The sequence below is a fragment of the Sinocyclocheilus grahami genome, unplaced genomic scaffold, assembly GCF_001515645.1.
Source record: "Sinocyclocheilus grahami isolate Dianchi unplaced genomic scaffold, SAMN03320097.WGS_v1.1 scaffold220.1, whole genome shotgun sequence".
Lineage (NCBI taxonomy): Eukaryota > Metazoa > Chordata > Actinopteri > Cypriniformes > Cyprinidae > Sinocyclocheilus > Sinocyclocheilus grahami.
In genome coordinates, this window is record NW_015505399.1 from 1,180,380 (window position 1) to 1,199,923 (window position 19,544).

Sequence of the window (19,544 nt, forward strand, 5' to 3'; positions counted from 1 at the left end):
TCTCTTTCAGTACCCAACATAGAAAAGGCCAAGAAAAAGCCTTCTGGTGCCCATGCTCTCCAGGCCAGCAGGATAACAGTGTTTAAAAGTAAGGGGAGCAGGGCAGGTTCTGGGATAATGGCACCCCTGGTACAGGGTACCAGTGCGCGGATGGCGGGGGTTGAAAGGGCACAGGGAGGAGAGGTGAGATCCAAGACTGCCAGCCCATCTGTTCAGTCAACACGCAGGCGGAGAAGCAAGAAAAACAGCGTGAAATTTCTGCTATCACTACTGCCACCATGCCAGGATCTTCATCAAAGAGCAGAGACACTGTGAGACATGAGACAACATGGAGTGATGGAAAAACTAATGCAGCATGAAAGGGTGAAGGAAGTGGATGAATAGAGAATGGGAAGTAAGTACAGAATGAAAAAGTTGGAGCTGTGATGCAGTGGTTAGTGTCACATATTGAAGCTAAATATTGATGTTACTCTTTCTTTGAGTCCAATCAAAAAAAAAAACATGTCATAATTTGTCATTCCAACCCGGTATGACTTACTTTCTTCTGTGGAAATCAAAAGAAGATATTTTAAATATTATTAGCTCCCAGTGACTTCCATTATATGGACAAAAAAATTACAATGAAAGCCATTGAGAACTGAAACTGTTTGGCTATCAACATTCTTCAAATTATCTTCTTTTGTGTTCAGCAGAAAAAATAAAGTCATACAGGTTTGGATCCACATGAGGGTACGTTTTGAGTACAGTAACCTTTAATATGTCTTGAGGTGCTAAAATTACTTTTGTCAAAAACAGAAAACAGGCCCAGAAATTACACTTTCTGTGCCTTGTTTATAGTCACGAGACACCAAACCGCTCTGTCCATCATTATATTTTCAAGGATGACTACTGTATTTAAACATGAGTGGGTTTGCCAATCCCAAACATTTTCTATGGGGCCATGCTGAGCCCTGGTCCACATTCGGGTAATACAGATTCAAATCTGAACTATCGTGTCCTTATTTCTTCCCAACATAAAGTCTAGAACAAAAACCTAAAAAAAAAAAAAAACACCTAAAAAAGGCCAAAATGGAATAAAGAGCAAGAAAAGAACAAAAAAATGAAAGAGCAGAATGAGATCAGATAACGAGTGCTTGAAAGAGAAAGACAGGACGAGGATTAGATGAGGGACAGGTGGACACCACTCACACTATAGGAAGTTCCACACATGTACTCGTCAATAGCAAAGAGTAAAAAAGCAAGAAAATCTGTTGTTCTCACATCCTCACAAACATAGCCATGGGGTGCATTTGAGTGGCACTGGGGCCCCAGAGGGGAGGTTACAGATGCCAGGGGCCACTTTTGACTGATGTGTGTGCATCAGCCAGACCACAAAAGGCCTCATTCTGCTCTTTTCATATTCCTCCAATCATCTTCATCTATGGCTCTATAATTAAATCACAATCAATTACTCTATATGAGAAGCTTTCATTAAAGCCAGTGCTCTGACAATGCTGCAACAATCAGTGCAACACCACAGAAAAAAAAATTATGAATTAGGATGTCTGTTAAGGTTTTATTATGCTTTTGAAATATCCACGGCAAAGGCACTATGGCAGATTCTGTAATTTCCAGTAATTTTACAATTGAATAGCAGATTCCAAGTGTGCTTCATTTGTGACTGAGGATACTTTCTCCAGTGACTAGCCTCACTCTTGTCTATATTTTTGAGTGTACAGACAAAACCAAAGTGGAGAAGTTTGGTTTCACTTGGAGACATTTTTCTCAGACCATCAATCCAGGAATTCTGAGCTCCATCACATCACTCAAAATATTGAGCAGGGGTCATTACTTAAAAACCGATTATCAACAACACCAAAAATGTTCTGAAGATAGATACTTGGATTTTTGGTAGTCTATAAATAGCGATGCATGACATCAGTAACATATTGGGTACTGGTTGATATTGAAGCACTTCATTTTAACAGGACCATCGGTATTTGATATTTAATTGCGAATGCATGTTTCTCATATCTTTAATTTAGATTGTCTCTGCTAGATTATCATCTAATGCTCAATTAAAGTTAATCTTTAAAACACTAATAATTTAATAACTCTTTCAAATGCAATCTTTAGCACATCCACTTTTCATACTGTACATTAAATGTTGTGACGTCTAAATTCACTTATAATATAGTATACTAAAGTAAAATGTTTTAGTCTTTCAAATGTAATTAAGACAAAACAGAATAGAATTTTAACACCAGCCATTTAACAGTTATCAGACATAACATGAAATTAATTATTGGCTTATCTGTACAGGCCAGATTTTTAATATCAGTCTTTCTCTATCTCTAAATATTCATATGAGAACTTCCATTTCCTGTTGATTGTATTTTACCCCCAACATTTGATTGACATGCCAAATCAACTGTAATAAGAAATTATTTCACCGTCCATATTGAGGTTGGCATCTTCAATTTATCTCACTATGGCTGAGACAAAAAAAAATAGTAGTGAAAAAAAAAGTTACCACACAGTACACAAACCAACAAATCAGCGATGGTGAAAAATGCTTTAGATCATAAGGCTTCATAAATATTCCAGAACCCCTCCACGAACTCAGAATTTGAGCATATGGCAAATGCTCTAGCCTGAATCTGGACCGTAGGTGGAGGTAAAACCCATGAGGTCTAATCATACACACGGCGCAACAGTAATCTGTCATGTTCATTAGCACTCGCGGTGTACATCGTTAGTAGCATCCACAGAGCACCATAATGGCTCAAATTACACCGTCATCCTCAGCTATAATCACCCCACTTTCCACAGCCATTAAACTGAGCAAAGAAAGCCTGCGAGTCCGCAGAGACTGGAAATAACCCAAAAAAGGCAACAATACATGCTAAAAGAGGGTTCGCTACATTTGGGATTTGTAAAATATATAAAACATTCTCTATATTGTCTTAATGGCGATCTGCTTCATAAATCACCAAAAAATGCATTACAGAAATGAAGCACAACAACATGATGAAATTAAATTAGGATAATAGATTCTGATTGTTTCGCAAGACCTTGTTGCTCTCAAACTTTTTGATTTAAGAACTCTATTAGGCAGAACCACATGAGGTACCTGACCTCCATAGATCTAATGGTTCTTCCATTATGTCTTGTTGAATAGTTACACTGTGTCTACATCTAAACCCAACAAATTTACAGACTAACTAATCATCGGCCCATATGGCACTATTAACCCCTACAGATGCAAAACCATCTGCGGCCATAAAGTTTCTGCCTGCCTGTCCTTTAAACATGAAAAATTTGGGGTTTGTTTAATATAAAACCGATTAATGCTTATTCTGAATTAAAATATACATCATTTTCAGTGATAAACCAGTTTAATAACCAAAACAGAGTTCAGATATGGATTGAGATTCTACTCTTATTCACATATCTTGGCCATTAGGACACCGTGAGGTTGTGTGCTCAGTACAGTGTCTCTTTGTTTATACAGTAGAATAATGGAAATAATTCAGACGTCTGTGGTGCTAGACAACTCTTTAATTTAGTCAACTAAAGAGGGTTTGACCGGCACCATCCAGGCTGCAAGTACAAATTCTCTGAATTAGCATAGACAACTGACCTCATATACAAATAACATAACAGGAAATGAAAGGTGCTTGCATGTTTCTGATTACTTGAGGAGCATTATGGGAATATTCAACCTCAAAGAGCTTTCAACCTCCTGTTGCAAATGAGTTGTTGAGAAGATGGACTTCAGAGAATTTCTCACTTGGAAAGGTGCAGATTAGCCTGTGACTACAGTTAGAGATGAGATGGAAAAAAAAACACTGGCACAGAGATTTTCAGAAGAACTTTTCTGCTCATGATGTCCATGGAGTCAATATTGATGCTATATATCAAACCAAAAAAAGCAACTTCATGTCAAAATACTTTGACTTGACATTTACTGAAAAATTGGACTCTGCAACAGCTTGTATCTTAGAGGAAAGTTTCTTTGGAAACCATGATGCAACTTTATTTCTCTGATGAATATAAAGTTCAAAAGAACACCATTTATTTGAAATAGAAATATTTTGTAATGTCAATAATGTTATTGCAGTCACATTTGACCAATCTAAGGGCGTGTTCACACTTGGCATTTTTTCTGACAAGTAAAATAAAATCTGGTAGCATTTTGGTTACAAATAGCAGCCAAGGGCATCTTTTGTTGATATAAAACAGCTGCAACAGTAGCCTAGTGCTGTGTGGTGCACAGGAGAATGTCGGTTCACAACGACATTTGTTGGTGCACAGCATTATACGAGGAAGGAAACAGTATGGTGCTTACAACAATTCAGTCCAGGAGCTCCGGTTGGATGATGCATCCATTTTTTCTTGTTGTTCCAGTTGTTATGGAACCGACAGGTTTCGCTATTCGCTTGTCATTGGTCAGCTGTCAAAAAGGCACTTGACATAGTTTTTTTTTTCAACTTGAAAAGACGCTCTGAGCTGCAGAAAAGACACCGGCAGTGGCGTTTAAAAAGGCGCTCAGGACAGTTCTAAAAACACGGTTTACTCCATAGGATTATATAGTAAAACAGACACTGCCAGCTCTAAAAAAGATAGCAAGTGTGAACATAGCCTAATGTGTGCTTGCTGAATAATAATAATTATTTAAAAAAAAAAATTCTTACTAACCTCAAACTTTTTCGTAACTATACAATAGTGTATTTACCCTGAACTCAACGGATCTGAATGAAATACTGATCAATGGATCAGTTAGGATGGCAATTGTATTGCATGAATTAATGACATGTCATTAAATGTAATCAATGATAAATGTGAACTCTTATTCACAAGAGCAGAAAGAGAGAAAAATCCAGTTTTTCATGATACGTCCCCTACACACACACACAAACACACACACAAAATCAGAACAGTCTGCATCCTGTAAACACAGACAAATTGGGTCAGAATAAGAATCGCTTGTCACCAGCCAGTAAACATAAAATAAACAGTATATTCTATACTGCACACACATGTTGCATATGATTATTAAACGACTTCCAGAAAGAAAAGGAAAGCACTGTTCCTGCAGCTCCTATTTAGCTGTTCCCATCCATTTCCGCTCAAATCTACCATATTCTCGTGCTGATTGTTACCTTTCAGAGCCTGGTCTAAGCAAGCCTGCCACATCTTCACTCTTTAATGTAATCAAAGGCAGGAACAGGCCTGTTTTGAAAAAAAGGATAAGTCGGAACAAGAGCCTTAGCACAGAGGCGCTACAGATGAAGAAAAAAAAAGACAATGAAAAAGAAAAGACCCATTGAGCGGTGGGACACATAGACCCAATCACATATTCATGCCATTTTCCATTCATCCAATCACCTTAATCAGAACATTGCATCTTGGGAATCAAAGGGGAGATGATTGAACTTCCATTAAAGAGGCCTTTTAGTGATTCATATGTAGATGGAGGGGAGAACAGCGGTGGCCAGTTAGCTACTGTATACCTCCACTCGAACCGCACGCACCTCCCCATGATACCGTTACCATGGTGAACCGAAGACTGAGACGACCATACCCTTTCACAGAAATAAACCTATCTCCAGATCACAGCGCTTGTAAAGGTGAGCTGGGCGCCGGTGTGGGCAGCTGTCACCACTGATGACTGACATGAGCCATTTTATACTCCTAGTAGAGAGTCAAACTGGGGTTTAGGAGAGGGAGGCTGGTCCTTGATCTAAATCGTAGACACCCTACATCTGATAAAGAAAGGCCGAGCAGAACACCTCCCCCCTGCTCAGATCTCTGGCTTCTGCTCTTGGTCACCACAAGTCCTCAGAACTTCAGAAGAACTTCTCCCAGTGTGCTTCATTTGTGACTGAGGATACTTTCTCCAGTGACTAGCCTCACTCTTGTCTATATTTTTGAGTGTACAGACAAAACCAAAGTGGAGAAGTTTGGTTTCACTTGGAGACATTTTTCTCAGACCATCAATCCAGGAATTCTGAGCTCCATCACATCACTCAAAATATTGAGCAGGGGTCATTACTTAAAAACCGATTATCAACAACACCAAAAATGTTCTGAAGATAGATACTTGGATTTTTGGTAGTCTATAAATAGCGATGCATGACATCAGTAACATATTGGGTACTGGTTGATATTGAAGCACTTCATTTTAACAGGACCATCGGTATTTGATATTTAATTGCGAATGCATGTTTCTCATATCTTTAATTTAGATTGTCTCTGCTAGATTATCATCTAATGCTCAATTAAAGTTAATCTTTAAAACACTAATAATTTATTAACTCTTTAAAATGCTATTTTTAGCACACCCACTTTTCATACTGTACATTAAATGTTGTGACGTCTAAATTCACTTATAATATAGTATACTAAAGTAAAATGTTTTAGTCTTTCAAATGTAATTAAGACAAAACAGAATAGAATTTTAACACCAGCCATTTAACAGTTATCAGACATAACATGAAATTAATTATTGGCTTATCTGTACAGGCCAGATTTTTAATATCAGTCTTTCTCTATCTCTAAATATTCATATGAGAACTTCCATTTCCTGTTGATTGTATTTTACCCCCAACATTTGATTGACATGCCAAATCAACTGTAATAAGAAATTATTTCACCGTCCATATTGAGGTTGGCATCTTCAATTTATCTCACTATGGCTGAGACAAAAAAAAAATAGTAGTGAAAAAAAAAGTTACCACACAGTACACAAACCAACAAATCAGCGATGGTGAAAAATGCTTTAGATCATAAGGCTTCATAAATATTCCAGAACCCCTCCACGAACTCAGAATTTGAGCATATGGCAAATGCTCTAGCCTGAATCTGGACCGTAGGTGGAGGTAAAACCCATGAGGTCTAATCATACACACGGCGCAACAGTAATCTGTCATGTTCATTAGCACTCGCGGTGTACATCGTTAGTAGCATCCACAGAGCACCATAATGGCTCAAATTACACCGTCATCCTCAGCTATAATCACCCCACTTTCCACAGCCATTAAACTGAGCAAAGAAAGCCTGCGAGTCCGCAGAGACTGGAAATAACCCAAAAAAGGCAACAATACATGCTAAAAGAGGGTTCGCTACATTTGGGATTTGTAAAATATATAAAACATTCTCTATATTGTCTTAATGGCGATCTGCTTCATAAATCACCAAAAAATGCATTACAGAAATGAAGCACAACAACATGATGAAATTAAATTAGGATAATAGATTCTGATTGTTTCGCAAGACCTTGTTGCTCTCAAACTTTTTGATTTAAGAACTCTATTAGGCAGAACCACATGAGGTACCTGACCTCCATAGATCTAATGGTTCTTCCATTATGTCTTGTTGAATAGTTACACTGTGTCTACATCTAAACCCAACAAATTTACAGACTAACTAATCATCGGCCCATATGGCACTATTAACCCCTACAGATGCAAAACCATCTGCGGCCATAAAGTTTCTGCCTGCCTGTCCTTTAAACATGAAAAATTTGGGGTTTGTTTAATATAAAACCGATTAATGCTTATTCTGAATTAAAATATACATCATTTTCAGTGATAAACCAGTTTAATAACCAAAACAGAGTTCAGATATGGATTGAGATTCTACTCTTATTCACATATCTTGGCCATTAGGACACCGTGAGGTTGTGTGCTCAGTACAGTGTCTCTTTGTTTACAGTAGAATAATGGAAATAATTCAGACGTCTGTGGTGCTAGACAACTCTTTAATTTAGTCAACTAAAGAGGGTTTGACCGGCACCATCCAGGCTGCAAGTACAAATTCTCTGAATTAGCATAGACAACTGACCTCATATACAAATAACATAACAGGAAATGACAGGTGCTTGCATGTTTCTGATTACTTGAGGAGCATTATGGGAATATTCAACCTCAAAGAGCTTTCAACCTCCTGTTGCAAATGAGTTGTTGAGAAGATGGACTTCAGAGAATTTCTCACTTGGAAAGGTGCAGATTAGCCTGTGACTACAGTTAGAGATGAGATGGAAAAAAAAACACTGGCACAGAGATTTTCAGAAGAACTTTTCTGCTCATGATGTCCATGGAGTCAATATTGATGCTATATATCAAACCAAAAAAAGCAACTTCATGTCAAAATACTTTGACTTGACATTTACTGAAAAATTGGACTCTGCAACAGCTTGTATCTTAGAGGAAAGTTTCTTTGGAAACCATGATGCAACTTTATTTCTCTGATGAATATAAAGTTCAAAAGAACACCATTTATTTGAAATAGAAATATTTTGTAATGTCAATAATGTTATTGCAGTCACATTTGACCAATCTAAGGGCGTGTTCACACTTGGCATTTTTTCTGACAAGTAAAATAAAATCTGGTAGCATTTTGGTTACAAATAGCAGCCAAGGGCATCTTTTGTTGATATAAAACAGCTGCAACAGTAGCCTAGTGCTGTGTGGTGCACAGGAGAATGTCGGTTCACAACGACATTTGTTGGTGCACAGCATTATACGAGGAAGGAAACAGTATGGTGCTTACAACAATTCAGTCCAGGAGCTCCGGTTGGATGATGCATCCATTTTTTCTTGTTGTTCCAGTTGTTATGGAACCGACAGGTTTCGCTATTCGCTTGTCATTGGTCAGCTGTCAAAAAGGCACTTGACATAGTTTTTTTTTTCAACTTGAAAAGACGCTCTGAGCTGCAGAAAAGACACCGGCAGTGGCGTTTAAAAAGGCGCTCAGGACAGTTCTAAAAACACGGTTTACTCCATAGGATTATATAGTAAAACAGACACTGCCAGCTCTAAAAAAGATAGCAAGTGTGAACATAGCCTAATGTGTGCTTGCTGAATAATAATAATTATTTAAAAAAAAAAATTCTTACTAACCTCAAACTTTTTCGTAACTATACAATAGTGTATTTACCCTGAACTCAACGGATCTGAATGAAATACTGATCAATGGATCAGTTAGGATGGCAATTGTATTGCATGAATTAATGACATGTCATTAAATGTAATCAATGATAAATGTGAACTCTTATTCACAAGAGCAGAAAGAGAGAAAAATCCAGTTTTTCATGATACGTCCCCTACACACACACACAAACACACACACAAAATCAGAACAGTCTGCATCCTGTAAACACAGACAAATTGGGTCAGAATAAGAATCGCTTGTCACCAGCCAGTAAACATAAAATAAACAGTATATTCTATACTGCACACACATGTTGCATATGATTATTAAACGACTTCCAGAAAGAAAAGGAAAGCACTGTTCCTGCAGCTCCTATTTAGCTGTTCCCATCCATTTCCGCTCAAATCTACCATATTCTCGTGCTGATTGTTACCTTTCAGAGCCTGGTCTAAGCAAGCCTGCCACATCTTCACTCTTTAATGTAATCAAAGGCAGGAACAGGCCTGTTTTGAAAAAAAGGATAAGTCGGAACAAGAGCCTTAGCACAGAGGCGCTACAGATGAAGAAAAAAAAAGACAATGAAAAAGAAAAGACCCATTGAGCGGTGGGACACATAGACCCAATCACATATTCATGCCATTTTCCATTCATCCAATCACCTTAATCAGAACATTGCATCTTGGGAATCAAAGGGGAGATGATTGAACTTCCATTAAAGAGGCCTTTTAGTGATTCATATGTAGATGGAGGGGAGAACAGCGGTGGCCAGTTAGCTACTGTATACCTCCACTCGAACCGCACGCACCTCCCCATGATACCGTTACCATGGTGAACCGAAGACTGAGACGACCATACCCTTTCACAGAAATAAACCTATCTCCAGATCACAGCGCTTGTAAAGGTGAGCTGGGCGCCGGTGTGGGCAGCTGTCACCACTGATGACTGACATGAGCCATTTTATACTCCTAGTAGAGAGTCAAACTGGGGTTTAGGAGAGGGAGGCTGGTCCTTGATCTAAATCGTAGACACCCTACATCTGATAAAGAAAGACCCACAATGTTTCTCACATTTAAAGGTTTTTGGACACTTAAGCGACACTTAAAATTTAATTTCATTAATAAAAAAAAAATAGGCATCTGAAATAAGGCATAAACATGTGTAGTTTAAATCACATTACCTATGAACATCTACCAACGTTTGACAGATAAAATGTCTCACTACTTTTCCTCTTACCGTATTGACCCGAATATAAGACAAAGTTTTTGTCTTGGAAATACATCTGAAAAAACGCGGTCGTCTTATATTCAGGGTCTAGACTTTGACATGTCAATAATACACCCACAACAATATGTGGCGCCAAATACGCATAAAACGAGTGTGCCATGAAATACGTAATGTAATGCGTGTTGTAAAGATCGTGAGTAAAAACTAAAGAAAAAGAAAACCTTACAGCTGCATGAGTCGTGACTGTCACGTTAGCCTGATGGGACCAAACTCCCTTTGTGATTTTAAAACGTAAGACAGTACCCAGATTCGAAGACTACAGTAAGATTTAACTTCTACTGTTAATAAGATTTTGGTGGGCTACTATTAGATGTATAGCCTAAATGTCCCAATTCAGATGTTGCTACCTGTTTTTTTTTTTTTTTAATGGTATATCAAAAAGTTGTATATTTTTTAAATGTGATTGTTGGTACATTTGACCAGTTTTTACCATACTTTCAAAACAAAAATTAAAATAGGAAAAATATGCAATATGAAAATAATTGAAGACAAAATGTGTTTAACTGAGAACAAACAAGATTTGTTTTTTAAAAATCCTTTTTCCAAAAGGTACATCTGGAAAAAGGGGGGTCGTCTTATAATCAGGGTTGTCTTATATTCGGGCCAATACGGTAATTTAAAACCTAACAAATATAATTTTGTGAAATGTTATGCTTGAAAATAAATGCCAGTTGTTCTGATATTTTGTTTTATAATGAACTGACATTCATACATTTTTAAGTGTGACTAATCTAGTGTCCAAATTGTTTTTGGGGCTTCTATATAGACCACCACGTGTCTCTGCTTCTGCCCTGCTGTGCGGGGCGAAGTGATGTCACATCCTATCCAAAGGCTTTTTGCTGATGAGCATCAGACTTGGTTGCTGACTTGATCAAACATACAAACACACAGCAGGAAAGACATTTGGAAATGTGTTAATTGAGAGAGACGAGGAACAAGGGGGGCCGTCACTCCGTCAGCAGGTCTGTGAGGAAGGGGTGAGGTAAGCTGCACCATCTGTGACTCTGACACTTGTTTCAGAAGCTTTTAGAGGCCATTAGCACACTCACTAAAGGTCACACACCAGTGCTCAAACACACACACACACACACACATGCATACAAACATTTTCACATATAAATAAACACTGATTTACAAAAAGATGCAGATACACAATAAATCAACCTCAGTCGGGCTAAATATGAATATGACGAGAAGAGTTAAGGATGCAGCCAGCATGTACCTGTCAACCTCACTGAGCATCATCATGGTGTAACAGTGCCCTTGAAAGACAACAGTAAAACATGAATATGACTCAACAGTGCTGCAGACTGTGACGAAAATGCTAAAAAATGTGACAATAAATAGATAAATAAATAAAAATGTGTGACTATTTAAAATAAAGGCAGGGAAATGAAAGATTAGTAAGGAATTGTTAGTAGTTACATCTCGGGGATATTCACACAATATTTTTCCTGCTCTATTTTTATCATGCATACTGTAAGTCAACTACACAGTACAGCAAAATGTTTTTGTCACTTCAATATTTAGTGATCAGTCTGGTTTTGTTCACATGCAGAGATTTAAAGAAGTGGCAACCGCATTCTACAACTAACTACAAATTAATTCACCAAAATTATATGCAGTGTGTACGAAACCACTTGTTAATGACATACTTAAACATGCATCAGGGATATGTTTGCCAGATCTTGTTAGAAAAAACAGCAAAAAAGAAGCCCAAATAAGCCCAAAATGAACCTAAATAAGTCCAAATGCGTTATAATTGGAAAAATACCCACAGAGGTACACTTTATTAACTCCATATAGTGGCTCACTTTATGAGCGAAGCTCAGACAACAAGCCCAAATAGGCTTATAAGTGGACATGGCAACACTACAGGAGCACGCTTTGTGAAGCAGCCTTCTGAGCATAAAACACAGCACCAACGTCAATAATGGACATAACAAATCTTTGTTAACTAATATTACCTTAGTCAAGAATAGTGAGGTCTATTGGGTTAAACTGATTGGAATTATGTTTTTGTTCACAGCCAAGAGATGCCAAAACTTTGCTGTGGTCACCAACATGCCAAATATTTGCGGTTCGGGAAAAGCATGCATTTAAATACAGTTGTTAATCTGAAACGTCACAGAGTGTACGTAGAGTTTCTATTGGTCAATGTAAACATGCGCTAAGGCTTCTTTGACCTTAGCAATGTGCCTAAATTTTCTCGCCATCTTGTGCAAAGAGCACTGTATTTTCAAGACACTTTATCATGCTTTAACTCAAGACCATTTCATCTATCTGTTTTCAAACGCAAGAACAAGAATACATGTGAACACCCTCTTAAAGTACATAGCAGAGTTTCCTTCATCACTATTTGGCTTCTTTTAGTTGAGTCATCTTTGCTACACGCAACAATGAATGGCACAATCGGTGACGTCAAATTTGTGAATGCATAATCTTATGAGCTGGTGGGTTTGAATACTCTTATGAACCAGTTTGTTTTAATGAATCAGATGAAGAGATTCACAAATTTGTCTCAAAAGCTCTTTCCACAAATCAATAATTCTTATGAACCAATGTGTTGTAAAGAATTAGTTGAACAGATTCACAGATCAGTCTCTAAAGTTCTATTCACAGATGACTAACTTTTATGAACTAGTTAATTTTTATGAATCAGCTGAACAGATTCACAAATCAGTCCCTACAGTTCAAATGAATAACTCTTATGAACAAGCAGGTTTAAATTAATCAATTGAACAGATTCACAAATTGCTTTAATACTATTTATTTGCTTTGTTTTAAGTCTTATTTGTGTTACCAAAAACTTTTCATAAAGAAAAGGTCCATTATCATGGCAGCTGTGGTGGAATTCGCTGGAAGGCAAAATGGCCAAGAGATGTGAGGATAAATGAGAGGAGAGAAGCAGAAGAGCGAGAAAGAAAAGAGGACAGCTGGTGACAGAACGGAGGGAGTGGGCCTGCTGCAGTCTCTGTTAATGGCAGTAGCAGGAGAAGTGAACATTTGTTCTCACTCTCTCTGCACTACATAAACATCCGCAGAGAGAGCAACACCATCATTACACACACACAGGAACTTTTTCTTTCTTTCTCTTTCATTTCACCCCTCCAGTCCTTCAGCTATCCATCATCACGTATCCTGCTGAAAAAATAAATCTTAAAGGTGGTTTGGTGGTTTTAGCTGGTAGACCAGCCGACCATCTCAGTTTGGTTTGAACTGTTGTTGTTTTTTTCTTCAACATGGTACAGCGTTGCCTTCAAAACTGTTTATCAAACATGGCTGACTTAAAAGATCCTGTTAATCTCTTGCCTTACAAGGTAAAGCTGAAAGCTGCATTTCTCCATCGCCTCTAATGGGAGACAGTCATATGTTCGGTCACAAAGCCAAGAGGTTTTGAGGAACTGCAATTTTGCTGAATTGCTCCACATTAAGGTTAATTATGTAATATTTCATTTCTGATAAAAAGTAGCCGGGTTGATGAGAAAAGTGAAGTTTGGAAGTGTTCAACTCACTGAGGGACGTTTGAAGTGGCTCAGATCTGACTTCAGGACAGAGGAAGATTACTGCATATTATGGGTAAAAATAAAATAAAATCAAGCAGACACTTTCAACTCTAAATTTGGAAAAAAAGACACTGTAAAATGTAGGTACATGCTTATTTCTATGCGTAAAATCACTGTAATTCACAGCCTTGTGGCTTATTACTGTGTGCGGTTACATTTGCTGCAGTAGGTTTCACAGGACTGTGTGTGTTATTCAGTGTAATATCTGTTGTTAAGTGTGTGTATCACAGCAGCAGAATGAGGGGCATTTGGCAGTCCACACGGGCCTCCATCTGTCTGCAAGATGTAAAACATCCTAATGGGTAGTTTGGAAGTGTTCAACACTGTGTAGTTCCACTGAAGTGGCTCAGATCTGACTTCAGGACAGAGGAAGATTACTGCATATTATGGGTAAAAATAAAATAAAATAAAGCAGACACTTTCAACTCTAAATTTGGAAAAAAAGACACTGTAAAATGTAGGTACATGCTTATTTCTATGCGTAAAATCACTGTAATTCACAGCCTTGTGGCTTATTACTGTGTGCGGTTACATTTGCTGCAGTAGGTTTCACAGGACTGTGTGTGTTATTCAGTGTAATATCTGTTGTTAAGTGTGTGTGTTTGTGTGTATCACAGCAGCAGAATGAGGGGCATTTGGCAGTCCACACGGGCCTCCATCTGTCTGCAAGATGTAAAACATCCTAATGGGTCCCATCCTCCACCTGAGGCTATACCTTACCCTCCCATAGAGCTACTCCGTCTCTCTGTCACACACACACAAGCTATAAGGATCTCCTGTGGTGCTAAATCATCAGTTTGTCACACAAACACACTATACTAGTAATGTACCACTAAACTTCACAAACACATGTATTTATACACTCTAACAATACTAAACAATGTGCTGTACACACACATAGAACATGGTGAAACACAAAGGGAACTCAACTCACAAGTGATTCCAATGAAGTCTAAACATGTGATACTCTAAGTGAGCATAAACTCACATTGTAGACACAAGCACTTGGTAAAATCGGACCAAAAAGTACAAACCTAATAGCAGAATTCCTCAAATAAAAAATTGTTAACAAGTCAGCATATTTCAAGCTACTGTATCACAGCAACTGTTTACACGTCCGGCTTCTCTTGTATGAAAATTGCTACACATGACAAGCGGAAAAATGGCAAGAAAAGCTTTACATGTAATGGCAACTATGTATTATTTTTAAGATGCAACATTAACATGGCAGTATTTAAATATAGCATTCATAAAAAATACAAAAAATCATGTTATTGTTAATTTTTTGGTTTTACAGTGCATCAGAAAATGCTAAGAGACAATGCGCTACTTAATAAAGGGTGTGCTAAAACAACAGAATGTAACAGAAAATACGAGTGTTATTGTATGACTCAGTAACCTGTTACAAGATTTTGAAAGGAAGGGCTTGATGTAAACATCTGGCCTTTGAATGCTAAGGACTGAGAAACAGTGAGACATAAAAGTTGATTTTCCTCTTTTGTCATATGTTTATCATTGAGCTGCAGGGCCATATCCTGGCTTAATGTCCCAGATTTGCAGCACTGCTCTGACCCATAGACACAGCTACCACCAGATCAACACGGCCACTATCAGCAGAATGGACACTAGCCAGTGACTCCCACTGGGCACTAAATAGTGGCCAATAACACTGAATCTGAGCCAGGCAAAGAACAAAATACCATCCGCACTGGCCAGCTAAAGATTTAACAGGCACATATAACATTGAGATGGAAAACAGAGGAGGAAACGGAGTCAGAAAATAAATAATTCATCTAGACAGTGACAATGTGTAGGGTTTCTGACCTCAAATAAGAGATTTGTGTTCAGTATCAGAGAACCCGAATGGTGTCTGTAGCCATACTGGCTCACTTTAAAACAAGATAGCTGACATTCAGTTTAACAAATCTTCATTTGATGGTAAATTCAGGCTGAAATGCCTCCCCTCAGCCTCTCCTGAATTACAGGACTAGTTCAGCCAAAAATGAAAATTGCGCATTTTATTCATTCCAAAAAGTCTTTGGTTCATTTTGGAGTTTGTAAATTAACAGCAACCATGCCTGTAAGAACATAAAGGTTTAAACCCCTTTAAAAGCTCTAAATGAAGACTGTTTCTTCAATGAGAGACATTTTAAGCACTTGGAAATTCAGATTTACAGTCGGTGGGGTTAGAGGCCATGTTTCTCAAGGGGCATCTCAGCTAGTCTGTACTTCACCTGCTCTTAACCTTTGAGGTCAGACATCCCAAACACACATAATGCTAATTGAAAAGGGCAGTCAATATTTTTCTATCGATCTACAGAATGCTTGAGATGCTTCAGTCCCTGGTTGCAGGAAAAAAAATATATAATTATGAGGACACATGAGAGGAATATGTGAAGGGATAAAAAGAAAAAAAAAAACGTGAAAAAAGGTGAGAAACCCTCAATATTATCAAGAGCAGGCCACTTAAAGCAGAATATCAAAATGAACTATGTAGCCTAGAGCAGTGTTTCCCAACCGGGGTGCCGTCTGTCGAGAGCACAAATATTCAAATATATATATTTTCAAATATTGTGACAAAATAAATTTTGTAGGGTGCCACAAGTTTGTTAAAATTTCCAAAGGGTGCCGCGACTAAAAAAGGTTGGGAAACACTGGCCTAGAGTTAAACCAACTAAAATAACACAAAAAGAGGAGGCCACAACACAAATGTGCAATTGGTAGAGATTATTCTCCTGGGAAAATTTTTTATAGCTTATTCATCCTGAATCAGCTGATTCAGGACAATGTTTAAATGAGACTGTCTCAAGGTGCTTTCTAGTTCACCTTCAAAAAAAAAAAAAAATCAAGCTTCCTGGGGGTGTTACCAAAATTGCAACAGAGTAACCTGACTTGTCTTAAAGGGAATTTGTTTGGACGTGAATATCTAAAGTCAATGGGGATGCTTTGTTTCGTTTTAAAATTATGTTGTGACCAAAAAAAAAAAAAAAAAGTAAATAAAGTGCTAAAAGTTATGCTAATATGTGATCAAAATACAGTAAAAAATAATATTGTACAGTAATATTGTGAAATATTACAAATTAAAAGAACAATTTTCTATTGTTATATATTTTCACATTTAATTTATTCCTTAATTTTAAGCAGCCATTACTCCAGTCTACTCCAGTGGAGATTGTAATATATTTTTTTCAGGATTCTTTGATGAATATGAAGTAAAAAAAATAAAAAAATAAATAGAAATTCTTTTCAACATTCAAAATATCTTTAATCTTTTCTATTTTGATTAATTTACTCCATACGTGTTGAATAAAAGTGAGCATTAATTTCTTTTTTTGTTTGTTTGTTTGTTTGTTAATATTACCCTATACATAAGAAACAGCTTACAAAAATAAAGAAATGAATAAATCAATCTTAATTCCAAACTTTTGACTGGTAATGTATGAACAGGCCTTAAAGTTAACTCCCTGACAGTCCCAAAGAATAAAGGGATTTGGGTGGGTTTATGTAGATGCACAAGCTTACAATAAAGGTCAGGTTAAGCAAGGACTCATCAGTTACCCCAGCTATGCAAGAGTGTTCACATTCCCTGGACCTTGAAAAAGTTGACTTGTGGAGAATTTTACACATTTTCAGTCCATTTAATCTGTGGATATTTGGCCTGCTCAGGGTGACAGGGCAATCTCACGGCAAAAGATTCTGGGTTACGTCAGTTTTGAGTGAAGGCTGTGTCACATTCTGTGGCGAGCAGCGTCACCGCACAGCTCTCGAACCCACATCTCTAATCCCTGCTGCCTGCTAAATATAAATAAATAAAACTACGGTGGTATTCAATAACCTTTACATCCCTCACCCCATCAACCGCTGACAAGCCAACACATAAACGCTTATCTCCTCAGAACAACGGTGCACATTAGAATGATTGCATGGGCGCGGGAGGAGAGCTGGCCACAGTGGGCGCACTGGCAGACTCTCGGCAGACACACGGAAGAGGAAAAACAGTGGGATCAGGCCGAGTCAGACCGAGTCGGATTAACAGAAGCAAGAGCTGTATCGTAGCCTGCATTTCCTGACGAGTCAAAACGGTTCACCTTGAGAAAGACACCAGCTGAATCAAGTTTCCCGGCTGTTTTCCTCACTCCGCTGTTTCTGTTTCTCTCTCTCTGCTGGAATATTCCACGTGTTGCTGTAACAGCATGGTGTGCCTTTCAGTTTTCCCGGCAGTCATCCAAATTAAAACAATTATAGAGCTAATTGCCCGTTAGGTGGAGCCTGCCGGGGCGTCTATGCTCTGATTTGTAGAATCACTCATGCGGGTCCATCCTCCACTGTGATGGAGCCGCCTGGTCTTGATGGTGCCGGTGCTGGAGCCAGTGCTGGCCGATCGACAGGCAGATGGGCAGGGGTTGGCACAGGTGCCCACCGTGATGCAAATTAGGCCTGGCACTGGCGCGGTGTGAAGACTGTGACGCCGAGACGGCGTGCCATATGGAGCTGGAGCTGACCGCTCTGTTTAGCTGCATTATGTGTCTGCGCTCTGAGGTTTGTCAGATGGTAGCGGCGGTGCTGGGAACAGATGTACGTTTACCAGGCTGCCTCAGAGAGTGTGTTAAAAGAGAGACGAGGAGACGTGCGAAAAAGCATCAGTCTTTCATAAGCCTCACAGCGGCCATCCTACTAACCCTCCACTTGTAGCTCAGGGGAAGGTCCCGACAGCCCTGTACACTGCGATTTATTGATGGATAGTTGTATCTTACAGGCCAAAATATGACAAGGGAAAAGACAAAGAAATTAGTGAGGGAAGAGACAAGAGAGATCTGGGCTTGTAACCGAAAGCTTGCAAATAGTGGTCGACCAATACGGTTTTCAATGGCCGATATTGATGTGTAGATCATATATAGACATGCATTGACAAATGGTACACAGAATTGTAAAAACTACATTTACAATTACAATCAAATATGTTAAATAAAATTAAGAAATGAAATATTTTACCACCATTTTCTGTTTTAGTATTATTTAAAAGTATTTCCCAACCAGGGGGCCTCAGCAAACTTCCATAGGGCCCGATTTAAATTTACTTATGTTAACAATCCTAATGAAAATTATGAAAAAAACAAAAACAAAAATAAAGATTAAACTGACATCATATATATATATATAGGTAGGTGAGTTTGATCAGGGTTGGAGCTAAACTCTGCAGCGCATTGGACCTCCAGGGCAAGATTTGAGGAACCCTGGTATATAATATCACATGGCATTAACCTCCAATGAGGAACAGGAAAGTCTTGAAAAATAAACTCCCCTTGCTTTGGTTAGCTGGTGATACAGAATACATTACATTCAATATGACTCTGAACCAGTTCCCTCTTGAATGACAGAGATAAACAAAATAAAACAAAAAGAAAAGCATGCAAAACTCTCTCTGAGCCTCGCCTACACAAACTTCAACTATCGGGTTCGAGGACAAGTCGGTTCTTCTGAGGCTTAGTCCAAGGCCAACAGCAGCATCCGTTTCCCCATGGCCTGATTTCTACACAAACAAATGCCGATCCGCTGTTTAAGCTAGCATTGAAGCGGGTGGCTCGGTAATGACTGTACAGCCGCCCTATTATTCAGAGACACAGAGGAACCTCAAAGGCCTGCTCTAGCTCCCACTTCTCTAATATGCATCTGAAAACTCTTTTGTTCGGACCAGCGCAAAGGCTTATTGTAAATATCAATCCGCTGAACACAATGCTGAACGCCGGGGGGAGGGGGGGGGGGGGGGGGGGGGGAGAA

General features: G+C 38.4%; 1 protein-coding gene across 1 annotated transcript in view; it reads right to left on the reverse strand.

Moving 5' to 3' along the window:
* Positions 1–82: 82 nt before the first annotated feature.
* Positions 83–19,544, reverse strand: part of LOC107596552 (partitioning defective 3 homolog B-like) — a gene marked incomplete at its 5' end in the record, with an annotated part of 104,698 nt that continues 85,236 nt past the window's right edge. The window contains one exon of the mRNA XM_016287306.1: positions 83–309. Coding sequence (XP_016142792.1) covers positions 83–309 — 227 coding nt within the window. The remainder of the gene's footprint in view (positions 310–19,544) is intronic.